Source organism: Cheilinus undulatus, linkage group 20, assembly GCF_018320785.1.
Source record: "Cheilinus undulatus linkage group 20, ASM1832078v1, whole genome shotgun sequence".
NCBI classification, from domain to species: Eukaryota; Metazoa; Chordata; class Actinopteri; order Labriformes; family Labridae; genus Cheilinus; species Cheilinus undulatus.
In genome coordinates, this window is record NC_054884.1 from 17,894,415 (window position 1) to 17,918,405 (window position 23,991).

The 23,991-nt window shown below is 39.6% G+C and overlaps 2 protein-coding genes across 3 annotated transcripts; one reads left to right on the forward strand and one right to left on the reverse strand.

Annotated features, from left to right (window-relative positions):
• Positions 1 to 31: 31 nt before the first annotated feature.
• Positions 32 to 14,136, forward strand: atp2a1l (ATPase sarcoplasmic/endoplasmic reticulum Ca2+ transporting 1, like). Of its 2 annotated transcripts, XM_041815258.1 has the most exons (24): positions 32 to 315; positions 1,159 to 1,176; positions 1,505 to 1,587; positions 2,681 to 2,785; positions 3,668 to 3,806; positions 5,175 to 5,255; positions 5,353 to 5,438; positions 5,549 to 5,846; positions 5,925 to 6,091; positions 6,177 to 6,265; positions 6,355 to 6,457; positions 6,551 to 6,682; positions 8,075 to 8,191; positions 8,282 to 8,500; positions 8,592 to 8,703; positions 8,904 to 9,127; positions 9,214 to 9,434; positions 9,527 to 9,729; positions 9,815 to 9,900; positions 9,974 to 10,107; positions 10,198 to 10,315; positions 10,423 to 10,540; positions 12,178 to 12,223; positions 13,815 to 14,136. In XM_041815258.1, the coding sequence occupies exons 1-23, from the start codon at positions 198 to 200 to the stop codon at positions 12,180 to 12,182; spliced, it is 2,976 nt and encodes a 991-aa protein (XP_041671192.1). In that variant the 5' UTR covers positions 32 to 197; the 3' UTR covers positions 12,183 to 12,223; positions 13,815 to 14,136. The 2 variants fall into 2 exon arrangements, with proteins under 2 accessions (XP_041671192.1, XP_041671191.1); XM_041815257.1 differs by lacking the exon at positions 12,178 to 12,223.
• sult1st6 (sulfotransferase family 1, cytosolic sulfotransferase 6) lies at positions 13,848 to 23,593 on the reverse strand. Its single transcript, XM_041815259.1, has 7 exons — positions 22,830 to 23,593; positions 20,607 to 20,735; positions 20,226 to 20,323; positions 19,912 to 20,038; positions 18,107 to 18,201; positions 17,859 to 18,039; positions 13,848 to 14,804 (listed from the first exon to the last, which is right to left on the reverse strand). Exons 1-7 carry the CDS (start codon positions 23,017 to 23,019, stop codon positions 14,692 to 14,694), a joined length of 933 nt encoding a protein of 310 aa, XP_041671193.1. The 5' UTR covers positions 23,020 to 23,593; the 3' UTR covers positions 13,848 to 14,691.
• Between the last annotated feature and the right edge of the window lie 398 nt (positions 23,594 to 23,991).

Consider the following 23,991-nt stretch of genomic DNA (forward strand, 5'->3'; position numbering starts at 1 on the left):
CCCTCGGTGGTATAAAACCCTGAGCGTGCGTGTGCCTATTTGCTCTTTCTGTCAGTCCAGCACTCCTGAATAGGAGGGTGCCACACTTCTTAGGTGAGGGGGTGGACCAAGGGTGAAAAACTGCAGAGAACAACAAGAAGTCAAAAGAGCGCGGATAGGAACGGCTAGACAGGAAACCCCTTGTCTATCCAGAGAGGATGGAGAACGCACACACTAAGACCCCGCCAGAATGCCTGGCTTACTTCGGTGTGAATGAGACCAGCGGTCTCACCCCCGACCAGTTCAAGAAGAACCTGGACAAGTACGGCTTCAATGGTGAGAGCATGGGCATCATGGGATGGGGAGGGAGGCCTCATGAAAGCAAAATGACTCACAAAGTTGCTAAACTGCATTGAGAAACATCTCCATTTATTGATGTACACATATGTAGAGCTTGCATTCAAAAGTTCGAGTAGTCTTTGAGATTGCTTCCCCAAGTGGAGATCCTCTCTGAGCTGGGCTGGGTTGAGATTGTGCCTGGGATGCTTTTTTAAAAAGGAGTTGCAACAGCTGGTAGAAATGTAGAGACACTGAGAAGCAGAGACTTTGAGGGCTTTGAAGAGCTATTTAAAGATATCCAAAGAAGATGGCTGGAGAGCGAGAGAGACAGGTGATGGCTCAAGAAGCTTCCTGGGTGATATATGGGGCAGGCGTTAACAGGACGGATGGATAATTTTAGGCTGGGGTTAAAAGGGGAGGTCCTTAGATGGCTTATGGCTAAATGATCTATATTATGATTGTTAATCAATAACCAGTAGAATCGTTGGTTAGAGTGCAAAGGCTTTGCACTATCGTGTTTTTCTGGTTTTGTTTCTGTTGCTTTGAATATTGCACTGAGGTTTTAATGTGGCTTGGTTTGAAGCTTAAGGAAGTGAATATGCTACAACGCTTTCAGACATTAAGTGTGAAGTTTAAAGGCATTTCTGAAAAGGTCAAGCCCAAAGATCTTTAGGCCACATTCATATTCTTACACAGAAAGATTTAACATGCTTATAACAGTTGTTTGTTTCGTCCAGAACTCCATCTTTGTTTTCTGACCTTTTATCTGTCACTAACTATTTTCTGTTTTTCTGTTTCTGCACCCTTTCTTCCTCCTTCACCTCTGCGCCCCATCTCCAGAGCTGCCCGCTGAGGAGGGTAAGTGTTTATCCCAACACATTTGCTTATCATATGACATCTGAAGAAGAGCTTCCATACACTAATAACAACCCAGAAAAGAAAGCATTGGTAACCCTCCACACCATCCACAGAGTGGTTGATTGAAAACACATTAAGGCATCATTTTGACTGTGACACTCACGTGTCAGTGATCACAACCTCAATCACTGCCTGTGCCAAACATCCTTAGCAACAAGATCACGAGAATACACTTCCCTTTGTGCTAAAACGCCTCTTTCATATTTAGGGCTAATTTTAGGATGATAACCCTTTAATTCTTACTTGTTTTTCTCTTTGTCTACCTCAGGTAAGAGCATCTGGGAGCTGGTTGTTGAGCAGTTTGAGGACCTGCTTGTCAGGATCCTGCTGCTGGCTGCCTGCATCTCTTTTGTAAGTAAACACATTAGGACTTTTAGAAATTGTGTCAGTAATTTTAAACTTGTTTGTATGGGTGTCACATTCATTTCAAAATTCAAAAAAGGCTAATCACGAGACACAAATTATGATTACATTGACTAAGACGCTAAAAAAACTCATGAACAAAAATAATGCCCTCAGATTAAACTCTGGCAGCCACCACTAATTAGAGTCTTCTCACTTTAGCGGTTCTGGCACAGCGATCTCTGGCTCCTCTCACATTTTTGATTGCCAACTGCGCTTCACTTTAAATGAAACATACTCTTCAGTAAACAAGCTGTATGTAGTTCACGTAATTTCTGTCACTTTGTCAAGATGACTCCTCATCTCTGCTCAAGTCTCTCCACCCTTCAGTGTATTTTTGAGGACAACAACTTGAGAAGAGAGAGACGGATGGCTAGGGGCTCGTAGGAGGTGTATTAATTCCTTTGCCCAGCTTTCACCCCTTTGGGGCAGCTGTCACGATGGCCTTAGAAGGCGAATATTGAGAAGCCAGTGAGAGACGGGGGTCAGGGAAGTATAGGGGGGCTGAGGGGTAAGGGTTTATTTTAAGAAAGCCCCAAGCTGAGGAGAGAAACTGAATCCTTCGGGAAAGGTCAGGCGTGAAGAAAGGAACGAAGAATCTCTGCAGAGAGAATATTCAAGTCAGAGGGAGCAAAAAGCTATGGGACAGTGAGATCAAATTAATAACAATTATGTAATCTTATTATGACATGCAGAAATATTCTAAACATAACAGCAATTAACAGAACTGATTTTATATAAATAAAGGAAGGTTTTGAAAAATAACTGTAAAATTTAGCTTGTAAAAAGACACATTTTGCCCTTTTTTTGTACATTGTTTACATGTTTGTAGCATCCATGCTAGTAGCAGCCCTCACAACTCCCCAAATTTACTCTTCCTCATTCTTTCTTTGCATATTTTACAAGAGGTTTGATGGATCTGACACAATGAAAATATCCAATATGATATAAGTGCATTACATATAAGTACAAGGTTGTGCCAAATTTTCAAGTCACTGCTTTCTGCTCTCACACCGTTCTGCTCTTTTTCTCTGACTCTCAGGTGCTGGCCTGGTTTGAGGAAGGTGAGGAGACCGTCACCGCCTTCGTTGAACCCTTCGTCATCCTTCTTATCCTTATCGCTAACGCCGTGGTCGGAGTGTGGCAGGTCAGTCGAAGACTGCGCTTCTTGAGCAACAACACATGTTTATGAAATGATGACAGAAAGTACACAGGATCCAGTTACTGCCATGTTTTCTTGCCAGACAGGATTGCCTAACTGTAACATAATCACTTCAACAGCTAGTGTGCAATCTTAATATCCTGTTGCAACATTGAGTAAATCTTAAATGAAAATATTCTTCAATCAAAATTGAATCTTTTCAAAAGAACAGATTTGAAACATTTAATCTGTGATTTGCAAAAATCATGCCTAGTTTCTGTTTGGACTGCAGTGATCTCTCACATTATGCAAGTCATGACATGAAGTAACAAACTTCACTGCCAAGCAGCAGTTACTCTGGGGACACTTCTATTGTGACATCCCTGACAAGAGTCCAAATCAGCTGCTTGTTTCTGTTTCCTCACTGAAAACAGAATTGACTTTGGCAGTCTGGTATTATAGGGTCACTTTGTATCACTTCAGGTATTCCCTCTGAGCACAGCATGTGGTTTGTTCTACTTAGTTAGATGATACACATGTACTAAGCCCTGGTTTTCCTCCTAATAACCTGTGGTTATTTTCAACTAAAAAATACATGTTACAACCTTAAATGGATTGGGCCTTGAAATGATAGATTTGATCTTATCTTGGTTCATCATTGCTGTGTTGTTACAATTACTGAAAGGCTTCGTGATGACAGTATCAAGGTCAAAATGAATGTAGCTTACATCCAAAGTTGATGAAAATTTCTGTCAATCTCTGGCTTCTATCTCAATCAGCTTTGGTTAAAATGTTACTGTGATTATCTGTTGTTTATTTAGCTACTGCTTTCCTTATTAAGTTGAATATATAACAACTGTTTGTGTCTTTTTTTGTTTTGTGCAACAGGAGCGTAATGCTGAAAGTGCCATCGAGGCTCTCAAGGAGTACGAGCCTGAGATGGGCAAGGTTTACCGTTCTGACAGAAAGAGTGTGCAGAGGATCAAGGCCAGAGAAATCGTTCCCGGAGACATTGTCGAGGTGTCTGGTAAGAAACAGATAGATTAGCCACTCGTGTCTCTGCCAATCTTGCATGTATAAAGCCACATGGTCCCTCACTGTAGCTGCAAAACCACACAACAATTATGTCAGTTGTTTTCAGACGGACATGAATGCAACACATATGTGTCTGGCACAGGCTGTTGGCAGCAAGAGCCTCGTGTCTTTTTAAGGCAATGTGAGCACGGCGGGATGGAGTAGCACTGCTGTGAAAACATGCTGACTGAAGGAAAGCAAAATCAGGAGTATAAATACCCTCAGCAGCACCTGCCACACCTCCTCTCCCCTCCCTGCCATTCCCCACTTCTGTTCATTTGTCAGTGCACACCTGTTGTTGCCCTAGCAGGAAACCCCCATTTACCCCTCCCCCCGACATGTGTATAGTTTATATACACTGTTAAGTCTATGAATTAATTACATTACAAGAACACTAAGGGTATTTGGGATGCTTTAACCATTACTTTCTAATTAGGTCTTTGATCTTGGATTTTTTTTTTTTTTTTTTTTTTACTTGTTTATTTGGGACAGGTGTCAATACAAGGAAGGCTTTTAATTATTTTCAAATGAAACACATGGCGAGGTAGACAGACTTTAGAGTTATTTAAACCACATACAATATATTCTAATATTCTATTTCTTTGTCATCAGTAATGAGTGCTGTGCCATCCTATGGAGCTGTCCAAACATTGATTATAGTTCAACACTACATACCTCTATTTGAGACCTGCCGCTATTAGTCAAAATGAGCAGCAGCTCCAGGCTTGTAGAAGAGACTTGGCCTGAAATCAGTATGAGCCTTTACTCCCAAGTTTTATGGTAGTTACTTGAAGAATTTAAATCCAATGACAGTAGATGGGTTTCAATCACATAGATTAACTGCATGCTACTAAAACATCTTACTGAATAAATCTTCCTGATGATGCATTTTAACATTTTAAGAAGTGTTAGAAGACACTAAAAACAAGGCACTGGTGGCCTAGTGGTTTGGTCATGTGCTGAGGCAACAGTCCTCTAAGCAGGCAGTCCAGGTTGAAATTGGACCTGCAAGTCTACTTCCACATGACATTCTCCACTCTCTCTTCCTGATTTCCTGCTCCATTCACTTTGGAACCAAATAAATGCAAAGCCCCCAAAGAGTATAAAAGATAAAAGAAGGAAAGAACTGACTCATAAAGAGATAAGAAGCATTGCAGTGTCCACAGGAGATGCCATACTGAACACAAGCTGAAATTTCCTGAGAAAAAATATCCCAGAGACACCACAGCTGCTCTTAATCTATGTTGGGATTACATATATGACTATTAAATGTATAAAAAGATGATTTATTTTAATGCTGGCTTTTGTTTGATTCCCACAGTTGGTGACAAAGTCCCTGCTGACATCAGGATTGTTTCCATCAAGTCCACCACCCTGCGTGTTGACCAGTCCATCCTTACTGGTACGCTTACAAGACACCTCAAATCTGCAAATAATGCTTTCGTTGTGTTGAAAATTCTTTGGCAATTTTGAGTTAATTTCCTGTTTTCTTCTCTCAGGTGAGTCCGTCAGTGTGATCAAGCACACTGAGGCTGTCCCTGACCCCAGAGCCGTCAACCAGGACAAGAAGAACATGCTTTTCTCTGTATGTGCAATCATTTTCATTCATGTGTTCAAGACTTTTTCTGTATTTGCTGCATTAATTTGAGCCTGTTATCTGAGTTTTAAGCTTTCTACTGTCTCTTTTCTCTTCAGGGTACTAACATCGCTGCCGGCAAGGCCATCGGTGTTGCCATCGCCACCGGAGTCTCCACTGAGATCGGCAAGATCCGTGACCAGATGGCCGCCACCGAGCAGGAAAAGACTCCTCTGCAGGCCAAGCTGGACGAGTTCGGCGAGCAGCTGTCCAAGGTTATCTCCCTGATCTGCGTTGCTGTCTGGGCCATCAACATCGGTCACTTCAACGACCCCGTCCACGGTGGTTCCTGGATCCGTGGTGCCGTCTACTACTTCAAGATTGCCGTCGCTCTGGCTGTGGCTGCCATCCCTGAGGGTACGGGGGGATCAAAAAAGTGACTTTTTTCTGTTGTGCTTGTTTCCGACACTTACAATTCACACTTTTGTCTTTAAGGTCTGCCTGCTGTCATCACCACCTGTCTGGCCCTGGGTACCCGCCGTATGGCCAAGAAGAACGCTATTGTCAGAAGCCTGCCCTCTGTGGAGACTCTGGGCTGCACTTCCGTTATCTGCTCTGACAAGACTGGCACCCTGACCACCAACCAGATGTGTGTGACCAAGGTGGGTGCCGACATTATTTACACTCTTCACACAAATCTCGCTTTTTTAAACGTTGGTAAAAACATCTTCTCTTTCTCTTCAACAGATGTTCATTGTCAAGTCCGTTGATGGCGACCACGTTGACCTTGATGCCTTCGACATCTCTGGCTCCAAGTACACCCCTGAGGGCGAAGTGTAAGTTGCTTTGACTTGGCTAAAGTACAGAAACAGACTCACAGTTGTGGCCTCTTTCATTTATTTGTAATTCTGTCTTTGCCTTTTAGCTCCCAGGGAGGTGCCAAGACAAACTGCAGCGCATACGACGGCCTTGTTGAGCTGGCTACCATCTGCGCCCTGTGCAATGACTCCTCTCTCGACTACAACGAGGTAACATTGAAAAGTCAGTCAGTATATTCCATTCATTCAAATCTTTGATTTTGCCCAGCTCATAACTTTTGTTGCATTCTCATTTTTTTACAGTCCAAGAAGATCTATGAGAAGGTCGGTGAGGCCACTGAGACTGCTCTGTCCTGCCTGGTTGAGAAGATGAACGTGTTCAATTCTAATGTGAAGAACCTGTCCAGGATTGAGAGAGCCAATGCCTGCTGCACCGTGAGTTTCCTCCTTCTGTTTGAGGAAAAACACATAAGTCATTGCAAACAGCTGAATTAGGTCAGTGTTATGGTATTTTCTATAACAAAAATAAGAAATGAAGAACCAGTTTCCAAGGTGCATGGAGGATTAATAAAAAAGTCTTGATGGAAACAGAAAGCGTCAGCTACACTTTTAGTTTAGAGAACAAATTTATTAGCTTGTAGCCTTTATTATGCTTACCAGGAAACACATAGAAAACATCATTTAGATAGGGCAGTATGTGAATCGAAAAAAATGAGAAAAAAAAAATCAAAAATGTATCCGTATATGTATACCAGTAAATAGGATAACAGCCCCATTGGGTTGGTTAAATGATCAGGTGGTTTATGACCAATAAACACTGACAAAGAGGCAAAAAGAGCGTCCAACAGAAAACTGGATGACACCAAATTTGTGTTAGAACAGTAGCTCTTAACTGGTAGAGCCTCAGGACCCACCAGCAACTCCTCAATGAGAAATTGTGACCCAAATTATGGATATTTTTCAACCAATCAGATTCATTCCATCAGAAAATAGTATAGTTTGGACCTCAAACAGTACAAACCATGTAAGAGATCAAGCATAAGGGACAAAATAAGCATGTTTAGAGGTTTCTGGACACTGGTGCATTTTTTGTTTCCTGAAACAAATTTGCAACCCACTAAAAAGGGCTCTGGTAGTACTTTTGGGTCCTAACCCACCAGCTGAGAACCTCTGTGTTAGAGGACTAAGAGGTAGCAACCACTAGGTGGAGTAAGAGTTCATAAGGTTTGAAATCAGTAGGAAAAAAAATAAAAGGATCAGTAACATTTGTCATGATAAACCTAAAAGATACAAGATAAAAAGATGAAAGTAGAATCTACTGGTATAATAGTAGAGTATTGTCATAAAACTTTGCAAGAATCACCATTTTAAAAATTACTTCAGATACTCATTAATTGAAAAATCCTCATTCAACCCCTGGAAATAAACTTTTTAAGTGCAAAAAATCTCTTCTCTCTTTTTTTCTGATAAAAATATATGTTGCCACTTCACAAACTTGTTTTAATGGCCTCTCTTCCTGGAAAAAAAGGAAAACATAGTGTGTCTTTAAGTGTCTTGTCACAATGCTGGTAATATCATTTCTTTTAATAGCACTGTTGTGTACAGTGATCTTCTCTTTAAAAGAGCGGGATGTTTTGTTTTACAAACATAAGAAATATCAGGAAGCATTACATTAGACAATAGGAGATGTGTGTTTTGTAGGCTCAATAAAGCACAGCTGGAATCTGAATTTGTGAAAGTAAGCTTTTAAAGTGTGCTACAGGATATTTTTCCATCATGGCAGACAAAGTGAATCACTTCTTAACAGAAAACTCTTTCATCCAACAGGTGATCAAGCAACTCATGAAGAAGAACTTCACTCTGGAGTTCTCCCGTGACAGGAAGTCCATGTCTGTGTACTGCACTCCCTCCAAGGGTGATGGTGGCGCCAAGATGTTCGTGAAGGTCAGTTACTGCCCTAGCATAAGATCTTAGCTTGTTTGTTCTTAGTCTTATTTCCAAATAGCAATTTTTTTTTCCTCTCTCTCCATGTAGGGCGCCCCTGAGGGTGTGATTGACAGGTGCGCATACGTCCGCGTTGGCACCACCCGCGTCCCCCTGACCAACGCCATCAAGGAGAAGATCATGTCCGTCATCAGGGACTGGGGTACCGGCCGTGACACCCTGCGTTGCCTGGCCCTTGCCACCCGTGACACCCCACTGAAGGTTGAGGAGATGAACCTCGAGGACTCTACCAAGTTCGCTGACTACGAGGTGACAACCTAAGACCGAGTGAAGGGAACGTAATCATGTTAAAAAAAAAAAATCTTTGAATGAATAACTCTATTAACTCTGCCCTCCTCAGACTGACCTGACCTTCGTTGGCTGTGTTGGTATGCTGGATCCCCCTCGTAAGGAGGTCACTGGCTCCATTGAGCTGTGCAAGGATGCTGGAATCCGTGTCATCATGATCACTGGTTAGTTTTAAGAATGGAGTATATTATGGTTCAGAAGTGTATACCAGTACTTAAACTGTCCTACTAAAGCCTCCTCTGTAGAAAACAACATTCTTGTTGTGTATTTTAGTTGCTAATGATTTGACTCTGCTGTCTTGCAAAATTAGCCTTTTGCCCCCATAAAGCATTGCTCCCTTCATTGACGCTCCTCCATATTTCAGGTGACAACAAGGGAACTGCCATTGCTATCTGCCGTCGTATTGGCATCTTCAGCGAGGAAGAGGATGTTTCAGGCAGGGCCTACACCGGACGTGAGTTTGACGATCTGCCCCTCCACGAGCAGTCCGAGGCTGTGCGTAGAGCTTGCTGCTTTGCCCGTGTGGAGCCTGCCCACAAGTCCAAGATTGTGGAGTACCTGCAGGGTTACGATGACATTACTGCTATGGTAGGAACTCCACGGTATATGATAGCAGCCTGCATGTGTCTGTAGTCTGATATATTTAACTCACGCTTCCTCTCCTCCTGCTCTAGACTGGTGATGGTGTGAACGATGCCCCCGCCCTGAAAAAGGCCGAGATCGGCATCGCCATGGGCTCTGGCACTGCCGTTGCCAAGTCTGCCTCTGAGATGGTCCTGGCTGACGACAACTTCTCTTCCATTGTGGCTGCTGTTGAGGAGGGCAGAGCTATCTACAACAACATGAAGCAGTTCATCCGCTACCTCATCTCCTCCAACGTCGGTGAGGTCGTCTGGTGAGTGACCTCCTGCAAACACCACGTTTTGGACATTGTTCCTTCCATCTGTTTTTGCTTCTCTTACATTATGTCTTCATTCCCTCTCTCAGTATCTTCCTGACTGCTGCTCTGGGTCTGCCTGAGGCTCTGATCCCCGTCCAGCTTCTGTGGGTCAACCTTGTGACTGACGGTCTGCCCGCCACTGCTCTGGGCTTCAACCCCCCTGATCTGGACATCATGGGCAAGCCCCCACGTTCCCCCAAGGAGCCCCTGATCTCTGGCTGGCTGTTCTTCAGATACATGGCTATTGGTGGTAAGTAGCACTCAGAATGTTTTGTTTTTTGATTTAATTAAAATGAAAAGAACACTTGCCTACTCTTATACACTTTCTCTGACAGGATACGTCGGTGCTGCCACTGTTGGTGGTGCTGCCTGGTGGTTCCTCTACGACACCACTGGCCCCAACGTCACCTACTACCAGCTGGTGAGTTAGCTTTTTCATCCTGTCTTTCTGAAACAATGGCTGTATAGCAAACATCCCCCCTCTCTCTGTGCAGTCCCACTTCATGCAGTGCCACGATGAGAACGAGGACTTTGCTGGTCTCGATTGCGAGATCTTTGAGGCCGCTCCTCCCATGACCATGGCTCTGTCTGTGCTGGTCACCATTGAGATGTGCAATGCCCTCAACAGGTAAAACCCAACAAGTGATGCTCATATTTTAACTTGAAACACTTAAATCCTGGGTTCATAAACCTAACTCTTGACATTTTTTTTCCTAAGCTTGTCTGAGAACCAGTCTCTGCTGCGCATGCCACCATGGAGCAACTTCTGGCTGCTTGCCGCCATGACCCTCTCCATGTCCCTGCACTTCATGATCATCTATGTCGACCCTCTGCCTGTAAGTGCTCCTTAGTTTAACATCTGTGTATGAAAAGAGCTAGGAATTACACAAGTTCTTTGTGATCTTCATGTAGCAGTTCTAACTCTCTCTCTTCTGACCCCCAGATGATCTTCAAGCTGACCCATCTGTCTTTCGATCAGTGGATGATGGTCCTGAAGCTCTCCTTCCCTGTCATCGCCATTGATGAGGTGTTGAAGTTCGTTGCCCGCAACTACGTCGAGAGTGAGTAACTTTTGCATTTCTTCACATTCACTTTAACATACTAAAAAAATTAAAATCCATCATCCATCCTTTAATGTTTCTCTATCTCTTAATTGTAATGTATTACTGTAAAATACATAATATAAGTTGCACGGCCGCAAGGAAGAGTCCACAACAATTTGAATGGCTCCTTTAGTACCGTCTGTTTTGATCATGTGGAGCTTAATAAGTATAGTTGTGAAGTATAGACCCACAGTGCACTAGTTGCGCTGCACACCTCCACTGCTCACTTGTTGTCTTTTTTTTAATATTTTATTTGTAATTTTTCAATTATCACAAGAAAAAATAATAAATAAAAAAGAAAAACAACAGGGCTCAGACAGTCAGTTACCAAACAAAATAGTGTGCAAAGCTACAAATTATATAATGTGATTCCATATGCTGTGCATCACATTTTTGAGGCAGAGAGTAATAGGTACATGTAAAAATGATAATATAATGTGGAGATAAAATATGTTTGCATGCAGACAATTTTCATCCCAAATTGGCCATGTCCAAGTGGACAAGAAATGGATCCCAGATAGCAGAGAAAGTTTTTATCGAGTCAGTCCTTAAGAATCTGAGTCTCTCCGTCTATATGACTGACAACATAGTACAAACCCATTTCTAAAAAGAAAGTGGAGAGGGGTATTTCCAGTCACCAAGAGTGAGTCTCTTGGCCACCATTCCCATCTCACTTGTCTTTAATTAAGGTGTCTGATCAGTCAAATCAGCACTACACATGGTTTGTTTACCCAAAAGTATTGACAAGTGGGGCCACCAGTCTGGTCTGCATCACTTTCTATCCCAGTTTACTTTTACTAATTAAAGAGTATTATACATTTTCTGAAATGGGCAATTATACCTTGTAATTTTGTTCTTAAAACCTAAATGTACGCTGTTCTTCTTTTTAGTTTTAACAAAAACCTGCAAAACTTGTAAATACAATTGTAATTGTTAATATTGTTAATACCTCTAGATTGTGGCACAACTACTTTTAGGCAGCTTAAGTAAAAAGTAAGCTACCTTATGGGTTTACTTCTCCAAAAAAATACTTTGCATACTATAGCAAGAAATACCATCTACTTCTCTTAATTGTCATATTTTTGTGTTACTATCAGCACAAAACATACACATAAGCATGTTGTTAATTTAAAGGATTATAAATTGAAGATGCCATAGAGTCTTAAAATGCAAGAAGCGGGTCTTGAAAAGGCCATAAAAGGAATTAAATTTAATGTCAGATTTTCTATATATATCCTGCAGTAGTCAGGCTGCTTGCAGTAGATGATGTTAGTGGAAGCCCTGATGGTACACGTTGCTAGTCTATTGGTCACATTTATATATAGAACACAGCCAAAATTTTAGATGAAAATAAAGCAATTAAAGTGCATCTTATAGATGGTATTTACATACAGTAATATTTTACATACAGTAATATTTGTCATTAATATTTTAACCATGTGTTCCCTCATCATCCTCTTCTGTTATCATCCTCTCACCTATTCAAAAATCCATCATAAGTTCATCCAGTCCCTGTTTCCATGTCTCTTCTCTCTCTCTCTCTCTCTCTCTCTCCCTTCTTCATTAACTCACTTAACCTTTTTGTTGATTTTCAGACTAAATTCAGTTCTCCCACCACCATTAGCCTGTAACCAAAGAAAGGTACTCCACAGCTCACGCTGTATCATCACCGTTTGTGTCCATGTTTTTGTTAAGTATGTCTGCAGTCTATTTGTCCTAGTCCTGTTGATGCGGAAGTCCTGGTTCTCCTTTCTTTTTTAAGATATTCTCATTTTTAAAAAGTCACAAATTGTAGAGGTGACTTGATATTTAAAGTATTAGGAGATCCTGGATTGCTGGCCATGTCTTCCTTTGAGCTCTTTGTTATGTCTGATGCCATAGCAGCTCATTAGATGCCTCAGAAATCGGGTTAGTCACCTCAGAGATGCTGCTTGTGCTGTTTCCTTGGATTTTTCTGTCTATTGAAAGAGTTTTACAGATGCATCATCTTATTTAATTTTGTGGAATAAAAAATTGTCACCCTTTAGCATTTAGTAAATGGTTAATTACAAAGAACAATGTACATGTTAGCCGATTTACATGTATTATTATTATTATTATTATTATTATTATATGTACTATAATTATTACACATCTTAAAGTGAATTTAAAAACGCTTCAAATTGCATTACTACATTGCATTGTAACCTTCATATATGTTATACATCTTTCTTTTCACCCCATTTATTTTTTGCTAATGCTAGTATTCGAGTTATCATTGCTTCATATTTTAACATCATTCTTTCCACTATCATCATTACCAGAACAGTCTTATTGAATCCATGAGCAATACTACTTCACTGCTATATTTATAAATAATAAATGAATGCTTAATAGGGTGTAGTCTTCATTATAATATTAATGATTAATTCTGGTTTATTATAATAGGCCACAACAGAGAGTACGGTCTAGACCTGCCCTCTTTAGGAAGTGTCTTGAAATAACTTTGGTTATTGGTGCTATACAAAAAAAGATTGATTGATTGAAGCAGATAAAGGGTCTTATAAAACATGCACTTCTATTGATGTATGCATTAAGTAGATACCAGTAAAGATCAAATTGTATAAATTCCTCTTTTGACAAGTTTCAATACTGGCTTATTGTCAATGAATTTGTGCAATGTAGACAGTGTGCAGGAGTTTGTTTCCAATTTTTTGATCAATTCATCCCACTCCAAAGCACTTGTCTTATGAAACAGATATATCTTTTTCTTTAGTATTTTTGATACTGTTGTTAATTTACATAACAGATATCGTATTGTTTAAAAAGAAAACAACAAAATAATCATATAGTAATAAAATTGACTACCTCTTTCTACCTAAACTTTAGGTCAGAGCCATAAAAGCCAGTCTGACAGGCCTGTTTCTTCTACATTTGCCTTTTTGGGGCCTGGTGGTCTCAGTTTTGACATTCTTTAAATGTACCCTGATTTTCCAATTTGTATTTAACATCCATGTTTATTAAAAGAAAGAAACACGTGGGTTTGTAACAAAATGTCCAAAAATAGGTTGAACCAGGTTTGGGTGCATTATGCATTTCTCTGATAAAGCTTTGGCCTGCAGATAGGAGCAAAGCGAAGCTTGCTGCTTTAATTAGATAGTAGATTTTAAAGTATTGTCTATGTGCATACTCCCATTAATGACTCATATTAAAAATCATTTCCTTATCTAATCATCTTTTTTCTCTTTCCCAGGTACAGCAGCTATATAAAGATGTAGAAGAAGAGGGTCTTAAGGGTTGGAAGAGAAAGAGGCGGAGAAGAGAAAGAGTATGATCAAAACCAAAGAGGGGAGCCATAGTGAGCCAACCGTTAGAAGAGAGAGGAGAAAACACAGGAAAATGTAGAAAAAAACTAATAAAAGTTGTGAAAAACCTTTAAAAACATAGCCTCTATATAAGGAAGGAGATTTAATTCAAACAAAGGAAGGTATCCCTTCCAATAAAGTATTAAAATATTTAAGATTTTATGCTAAGAAATAAAGAATGTATTAAAAGTGATTTTTTTGTTAAACTTGGATATCCTCAGCTGTTGTGTTTTTGTGTCCTTTGTCCATTTTCATATGATTGACTTTCCAGCTCATAACTTTTTAGTCTTTGTCGCTCGTGTCTCGTGCAGCCTCCCTGCTTTAGCTGGGCTCTGTACAGTGTGGTGTAGGGTTGCAAAATGACTTCATATGGGCAGATAGAAAAACATGCCTGCAGCTGTCAGCACTCTTTGTAGACTCCATGCGCTCAGCGGACTCTGTTGGAGGTCTCATGACGTAAAATGGGCATGTCCACTCAGTCACAACACTTTTGGTCTTATATATTGTTTACGTGATAAGCTGCAATAAAGTGATGATTACAAACTCATGGACTCTTATTGTGGAGCACATTTTTATTGATCCTTTAAGCACACATTCTGATTTTACTTCTCTTAATCACACCAAAGTGCAACGATTAACATTTAGGTCTCAGATGTGAGTAAAAATAATGTCATTTTGTTCACTTTTTCAAACTTGTTTGATCAATTCTTCACTGCAAATTATAGTTCTTTGGTTTGCAGAGCTGCACCAACTTTTAAAAAGAAGTTAGATCTGGGTCCTGAAAGGTATGTTGGTTCCCTTCATCTGCCTCTCATAATCTTCATCAAACATCTTGGATTGCTCAGCTGTGAAATGGTTTGTCCAATCACCTACCTCACCTGAGAAGAGAGAGAGAATAGAAATAGGAGAATTATACATTGTCAGATGTATATTCATGACCATGAACAGTATGCAGCGAGAAAAATTTCGTCTGAAAACGTATATGAAGGAAAAAATAATCTAAACAGCACCGGATTTCAGCCTTATGATGGATCCTTTGTCTATTATGTTTTCATGAGTAACTTCAAATTCTAGAATTTGTACCTTGACCGCTAGATGGCACCACCGCATCTTCTGCAGGATGTCAGCTGTTTGAAAAACTAACGTGGTGTTTGTGTTAATGTTTCCTGCACACAGAACAGTCAGGGTATTTATTGAATAAACCAGTGCAGGATTCAGATGATCTTCTCTTAACGCTAATGGATGTCAAGTAGACTTCATGGCATGTAAACGGAGCTTTCCAACAAGTATTACTTCTGAAGAATTCAAACTGTTAGCTCATAGGCTATTTAAGCCATCCACGCTTCAGGTCTACTGCTGTTACTTTTTTGAGTTATGTTTTACCCTGCATCACTGTCCTTCTACGTTATCAATAACAGAGTTTTTAGATAGATAGATAGATAGAGAAAGAGAGATAGATAGATAGATAGATAGATAGATAGATAGAGGGAGAGAGAGAGAGAGAGACAGATAGATAGATAGAGAGAGAGATAGATTGATAGAGAGAGAGAGAGAGAGAGAGAGAGAGACAGATAGATAGATAGAGAGAGAGATAGATAGATAGATAGATAGATAGATAGAATTTATCAATCCCGAGAGTGAAAGATTTTGCTTTATAATGCAATACTTTACCTTGCAATATCTTCTGTTACTTTGCCATGTCTCTTTCTATTATCTAACAGTACTTTATTTCATCGCAATGTGTTTTGTAGGGAAGAGGATTAGGGCCAGCATCGAAAGAAAAATAATACTGTGCACTTTGAGAATAAAGTCGAAATGATGAGATAATAGATACGTTGGAATATGCTGTAAACATTTGAAAACACTGAGATCTAGATGTGATTGAAATTTGGATTGAGACCGTTAAAAAGTTTTTCACCTTTTTCAAGGCTTTTAGGGCGTGACTAATATGTGGGTTCATGGTGTCATAAGCCACTCTGGGGAATAGCTCCGCCCCTCTAACTCTACACTATAAAATTACAGAGTAGTTCATCTCAGTACAGTCTGTGGTTAGCTGATGTCACAGCCTTTATTGGAGTTAACAGTCCATTAAATGCTGTTTTTTTTGTTCATTGTGGGGTAAATTTACCAAATCTATCAGCTACAGTGGTCTATGCATCATTTAGGACATCATAACAGAGATTTGAACCAATAAAACAGACTTTGTCTCTTATTCTTGAGTCAACAAATTCCATTTGTAGCATTTTTTAAATTTGAGAGGCTCATATTTCTCCTGAGTGGGCGTGGCTTCAGCTCATTCAACAGACACACCCACACCATCCTGGAGCAGATTTTACTTCCTCATTTTTTCATGATTTTGAAGCTTACCAGTTCAAACTGAAATTTGACCTGGGGAACAGTGACCTGTCATACAACAAACCTAAATGCAGGTTTATTTTCACTTTACAGGGACTTTAACAACAATGGGATTCTTTGTCATTCAGCTCATAAAACAGTGTAGTTGTCCGTGGTACGCTGCTGAGGTTCTGGCAGCTCCCATTGCTGTCAGCCATGCCCGTGGCTGTTGAGGCGCTGATTTTACTCTCAACATTTCTCTTTTAATGCCGAAATTTTATTCTATTTTTTCTTCTCGTCATTTCAACTTCATTCTCAACGTGCACTGAATTTCTTGCCTTCCCCCATGGCCCTCATCCTCTTCCATAATTTTGCTTTGCCTTGCCATATGTTTTTTAGTGCCTTGCAATACTCTTCTTTACTTTGCAATATGCTTTGCATGCCTAGTAATACTTCTATTGTGTGTTATCCCACATTTAGCAGTTACTTTTCAACATTTAAGTATCTACCTTTACAACACATAACTGTTATTTTATTGCAATGCACTGTAATAGCTGGGATTTGATGGGAACACTTCTTACCAGAGTAGGTTTACTGTTGCTAGAATCTGGTTTGTAAAATACAGCTTTCAATAAATCTTCCACCCTGAATAGAGCCAGCAAGGGCATCTCCTCTAGATAAAAAAAAAATCCAACCCTGTCATGAGTGATAACTCCGTAGTCTCCAAATGTGGAGAGAGTGAGCCTGTGTATTTTCCACCGTTGAGCCTAAGAAAGGCGATTTGACATCTGACTTTGATAATTATAGAAGATGTAATATTTTCTGGCTTTAGTTACAGATATAAATAAATTTTCGTCGTTTTTGTCAATTTCGTAGTCGTTTTTTGTAGTTGTAGTTTTGTAGTTGATTTCACCGTCTTTGTCGTTTTTGTTCCCGTTTTAATCATCTTTTACCTAATGGTTTTCCTCATTTTTTTCGTTTAACATTTTTTGGCATTTATTTCATAATCATTTTCTTTATTTTTTTAATTGTCTTTTCTGTCATAATTTCTGTTTCTGTTTTCATCACTTTTTATTTTCACCATTTTCATCGTCTTTTTCAGCATCAATTGCATTGTCATTTTTGTCATTTTTTTTCACCATTATCCTCGTAGTCGATTGTCGATTGGTTGTTGTTTTTGTTATCATTTTCATAGTTGATTTCATCGTCATCATTTTGTTTTAGTTCTTTTTTTCATCATCTTTTTCCTGATAGTTTTCCTCATTTTTTGTCGTCATTTTCATCCTCTTTTTTATCATTGTCAATGCTTGGTGTTCTTTTTTCATACAGCTTCTCCCAGTGCATCAGACCAGTACAAATCATAGAATCTGACTTTAAACCGGGCACTAAAGAAATACATCTGTAAAGTTGAAAAGTAATAGATGTGGTCTTTGTGGGTCAATATCTCATCAGCAGAGAATTAAAGACAAAACAATAAATAAATGACAAAAACAATATAAGAATACTGAGTTATGTCTTTGTGATGTTGTACGAATTTTTGATGAAGTGCATCTATTCAAGAGAAATGATTTTCCCTCTCCCTGAGTGTTTAGAAGCACCTTTTCTCATGAATGGAGAGATGGAATGATCAAAAACAGGTTTAGGGATGCAGGAATAGTTGGCCATCGGGTTCTCCTTCATGTTCTTAAAAGACGTGAGCTCCACAATTCGACTGATGACCTCATCAGAGAGCGACAGGTCCAGGTACCTCATGATGCGCTCCACCTCCCGCCGAGGATTCTACGAGAAGATGGAGTAAGTACACATCTGCTTTGGCTCTGTCTTTGCCTGAGAAAGCCCCTCTTACCTCTTTCATGTCTTCATAGAAAATATAAAGGATTTTTTTCTTCTCTCTCTCCGCCCAGTAACCTTTAACATGGTCATACCACGAGCCCCATGACACTGTGGAGACAGAATTCACTGATTACATCTCATATAAGCTACCTCCAGTCCAGTAAAAGGCTGATATTTACTGTTCAGTGAGCACAAATAGATCCCCAGTCCAGCTGCATATATGTTCAAGTCAGTAAAATAGGACCTTTTGTTTTAACTTTTTAAGTCATTTACTGATGTTTAAATATCATCATTCATTCACATGCTGCTCCCATGAGAAGGAATAAATATTAATGCCTCTCTATGACCTGCGAAAAATCTAACAAGACTAAAGGGAACATATTTGATTATTCCTAAAGAGTTAAATGTCTGTTAAGGCTGCCACTGACTTTTGTGCCAAAGAGGCACTTTGTCAAATTTTGTCTATTCCAGGGTGCCATAGCACCATGTCATTTTTTGTCATTAAGAGAGCACCAAAGAGGCGCTTAATTTGATTTTATCTTCTTGCAGGGCATCAAAGAGGCCCTGTATCCTGTATTATTTCATTAAAAGAGCATCAAAGAGGCACTTTATCACATTTTTGTCTATTAGCAGGATATCAAAGAGGCCTTTAATCAATTTTCCTTGAGAGAGCATCAAAGAGGCACTTTATTATATTTTTGTCTATTAACAGGACATCAAAGGGGCCTTTAATCTTTTTTTTTCCTTAAGAGAGCATTACAGAGGCACTTTATTACATTTTTGTCTATTAGCAGGATATCAAAGAGGGCTTTAATCAATTTTCCTTAAGAGAGCATTAAAGAGGCACTTTCTTAAATTTTGTATACTAAAGGGGCATCAAAGAGGCCCTATATCAATATTTTTCATTAAGACAGCATCAAAGATGCACTTTTTAAAAATTTGTATACTCACAGGTCCCCAAGGAGGTCACTTAGTCAAATTTTGTTAAGTTAGAGGGCTCTGAAGAACAACTAAGTTAGCATTTTCTCTAATTTTGTTTATTTACAAGGTACTCAACAGGGCACTTCATCATGGTTATCTATCATTAAAGCATCCAAAGGTCTTTTTCACTGAGTTTTTCTAAACATTAGGACACAAAGGGGGTGATTGCCTCCTCTGCCCCCCTCTAAGTCCACCAGTGGAACTGTATTCAAAAATATATAAATCCCTTTTGATGCTATGTATAAATGGGTTGTGTATGTCAGCCTCTCGCCCAGTGGCAGCTCTGATTGGCTCCAGGCCCCTGGTGGCCTCACACATGATGAACAGAATGGATAATGAATGAATTAATAAATGGGTCTTGAGATAGTGAGATAAATAAGTCAAGATCTCAAGAAAAACAGAAATGATCTCATCATGACAGGAAAAACTGAGTAAACTATGATGTTTGGGTGCATGTCTTCTATGGTTGTCAGCAATATGTGTGATGAATTTTTTTGCCAGGAAAATATCACTGTCGCAGCAAACTTGAGAGTTTATTGATAGTAAGTTTACAGGGAAAGGAAATTAAAGACAATTTAAGACTGTCTTTTTGTTATAGGAAGAATTTCCATGATTAAATCAGTACAAATTATGTTAAATTATGTCTTGCTAGTTGCAGGGTGATACTGGTGCCCTCTTCATGTTTGTTAAGCTAAAGTAACTCATTTAAGATGTTGTTCACATAGTCTAGTATCTGTGTGATGGTAGTGTCATTCAGGTTTAAGCTTTTTGTAAACAGACTGAACCGGTTTCCTTGAAGGTAATATGACACTCCGGTGTGTGGTTTAATCTACTCACATTCTCCTCTCATGAACTTGTGTATGTATCCTTCCCAGGGTCCGGGCTCAGGCTGTGTCAGGTTCATACAGTCAAAGTGGTAGTAGCTTACAAGGTTGTCTTTAGCGTTGCGTGCCACATAGATAGTCTTTATACACAGTAGAAAGGGTTTAAAAGGGTTATTACAGAGAATGAGTTCCAAATTGTTATATTGCACTCTATTGTTCACAGTCTGTGCACATTCAGTCATGAACCTTTCACCTTGTAAAGGAGCATTTATTCTTCAGTGTGAGGTAAGCCTGAACATGCAGGCTTTTGTTTCACTTCAGTCTCACCTTGCACTTGTTTTCCCAAAATCCGGGGGGCACCAACTGAAAGGGGAGATGTGTTTTGATCATTCTTGGAGGATCCATGGTTTTGAGAAGATCGAGACCTGAAACAGAAGTTCAGGGGAAAGGATTTTTATCAATGAAACACACTTTTGCTCCATGCTTTCATGGTTTTCATGTTAAAATAGGGAGTTTCACTGACATGTAGGACAGATTTTTGGAAGAGCTACATGACACAAAAGCTCTCAAAGTGTATAATTTTGAGAAGAAATTGCATAAACTTAAAGAAGATATTTGAAACAAGTCAACCCTTTTGTTTCTAAATTGTCTTTACTATAAAGAACGATTTAATTTATTCAGTTATCGCATTCATGCAAACATACTCACCTGAGGGGATAGGTGGAGGTGAGCTGATCTCTAGAAAAGGACTACGGACAGGTGTGGGGGCTCGTTTGCAGGCCTCTGCATCTCCATTATGAAGAAGCAGGTCAACTATTTCCTGAGTCCACGTGGTCCCTTGTCCCCAAAGAACAAATAACACCTAGTTAGATAAATATGAATACTATCCAAGTACTAAATTAAACCAGCTTTGTAATCAATGCTCTAAAACTGGGTTGGTTTGACTTTATCTTCATAATGCTACAGAAGTGTTTCCTGGACACTTTTTAGGATTAAACGAAATGCTGATTTCTTTATGGTCTTTTATTATCAAAACTACATTTTCTAAAATGGATTACAAAACCTGTTAGCCCGTAACCCCAAAAATAACAGTGTCGGAGACTGGAGAACCCCCATTGTTCTAGGATTAAAGCATATCATCTCCTGAAATGGGGTGATTTTGGAAATTGGAGGTTTTGCCCAACACCAGTGATATTTTAGAGGAGTGCTCTTTTCTGTTAGTTTGACATGAACATACTTCCAAAGATTCTAACATACTTTGAGTTCACTTTATTTATTTATTTATTGACAGCTATCGAAAGCACAGCATATAAATTCTCCTGTCCAAGGCTCCTGGTCCAAAAAAATAACAAAAGATGATTATTAACCTGGAGGAGTGCTGCTCATCTCCCTCACTTATATTGCTCACTTCTTGATTTGAATTGAGAAATATACTCCAAAAGGTGTATTTACTCAACAGCAAACCACTATTTTCATTTAACCAACAATTTTCATATAATGAGGGAGAAAAGCTGTTAAGAGTTTGCGCTGCAAGCTACTCACAAAGCACAATGGGATTTCATACAGCATTAACCAAGAAGGTCACTTTTAACAGCTTTTCTCTTTCATTATTCAAAAAACAGTTCATTAAATGAAATTCAGTCAGGAACACTTGTCATACATTTTACCATTGTATTGCAAAAATGGATACACAGTTTTCCTTCACATAGAAGGCTCTGCTCAAAAGATGCTCCCTGGGTTAGTCGATCAGCATGATTTGACTTTTCCAGGGAGTGCGTGGCTAGAAACCTCCATATGGATATTATGACAATGCTTATTAAATACAATGAAATAAGTTTAAACAAACAAATAAACCAAAAATGAATCCATAGTTGCATGCATCTCAGTATGAGGGTGCAACAAGCTTTATGCCATAAAGGAGGAGGCTGGGGTGGAGGAGGTTAAGCTTTGCCAAACAGCAGCAGAATAATGCATCAGTATTAAAGCAAGCAGGGATAAGTAAGAAGTACATTGTACTTAAATGGACCACTGTGTTGAGAGAAAGAGCTGTGATTGGCTGTGAGAGCTGGGAGGCAATAATTAGGATCAGCTGGCCGTCAGCTGATCATGGCTGGGCGTAGGACTACCGTGTCCTGCATGAACGAGGCTTCATTAAGTGGTTTTAATTTTTAGAAAACTGAGCAGCATGGCTCTTTGCAATTCAGATATATCCAGTTTGGTCATGCGTTATGGGGATTAAAGTGTGGGAATGTGACAGAACGTGCAGTCGATGGGACTCGCAAGTAGGCATGAAACATGAATGAGACACCGCAACAGAATGGCAACTTCCAGCAGCAGTTCACTCACGATAAACATGACGTGTCTTCCATGGTTGTTACCATTACAACAATAAAACTGAATAATTTAGCTGGCATTTAAAAACTGTTGGAAGTATGTCAGATAACACAAGTACAGCGCAGTAGTTCCATGTAATGTTGTACCTTTAATTATAAAGATTTAATTGATTGGATAAGTGTTTTCCTGTTCTGCTTGGTTAAGTTGCATGGACATGTTGTGCAGTGTCATAAAAAAATGATCAAACTTGGATTTTTTAATGAGTTATTTGGAAACTTAATGTGAAAAGAAACTTAATGTAGTAGGATTTAAAAGAATTTAAACAACTTAAAAGTTCAAGGAACACAGTTTTACAATACAGTACACTGAACTGGATGTCTTTTCTGTTATGTAGAATAAAACATGCATGAAATTACTTTCGCAGTTGAAACTTTTAGTGATGTAGTTTAACTTTTTATGTGGTGTTGTAGAGGAAACTGTCAAACTTAACAGAGCCAAAATGACTAAAATAGACATTTTCCTGTCCAAAATGGATTAAAAACATAAAAATGCAGTCTTTATATATAAAATAGCTGCTAATAAAAAGGCTTTGTGTACCTGCTTTAGGGTAGGTGGCAATGAGGAGGTCTGAGGGGTCCGGACGAAAAGCCCAGATGGAGTCCCAGTTCTGAGCGATGTAGCTCATGAGAGGAATCCCTCTGATCGGGATAAGAGGGAAGCGGGTAAGAGAGGCAGCAGCCTTCTCTATAGCCATACTGTAGTCAAGCTCTTCTTCCTTCTGGGACATGACTGACACTGAGAAATGTTTCTTCGTGTGCTCCTGTGTTTGTGTCTGCAGCTCCTCTCTTCTCTCTCTCTGGTCCTTTGTCAAACAATCACAGCTACTTTGTTTTTATCCCAGCTGGTGAAAAGTCAAGCCAAGGTAGATCTTTGATCATCACTGCCTTGTGTCCAGGAATCTTTTGGTTCAGTTTTCTGCTTTCCTGCCGAAATCCTCTCCAACATCCGAAACCCAAGAAGAGTCTCCCAGAAGTCTCCTCCTGCAGCCTGAGTGCTTCAGCCGTGCTGTTTTTGTTTACCCTCTTTCTATCTTTGTAACCTGTCTGTCTGAGTGCTCGTCCCAGGTTCTGGTGTGTCTGGGATCTGTTGAAGACTTACACTAAAGTGCCCTTATGTAACGTTCACAGTTCCCTATGAACTCTACTTCTACTCACGAGGATAACTTCCTGGGTAATTTGAGGAAGGAACAAGGGAGGGTCTAAAAAGCTCCACAAAGAAAAACTTTCCAAAGACAGGAGACTGATTCAAAGTTTGACCGGCAAAGAAACCCCAATGACTCCCTTTTGCACAGACTAAAACAAAAATTCTCTCCTGATGTGATCAAGTCTTTTTTTATTTCTAACAAAAACTAACCTGACCACTTTTTATGAGTGGCAGAAAACTGCTAAAACTCACCTTTGGACTTAAACTCAAATACGTCTTGTGATCAAATGATAAAGGTCCTCTACTCTCATTTCTGCCTGTACCAGATTGTAAACAAAGTTTTGCTGATGTTTGACATTCAGCGAAGCCATTTACAGACAATAAACGTTTGTTTAGCGCTCTCTTCAGCCAGAAGCAGCCCTCTAGATTTTACATTCCAGGATTCCTGCACTCATTATCCTGTCAGAGGTTAAGATAATATTTTTACAGAAAATACGCTCAAATCCAAAGCTGCCTACAACAACAAACAGAAGCCTCTCTGTAGTTTAAAGGGGCT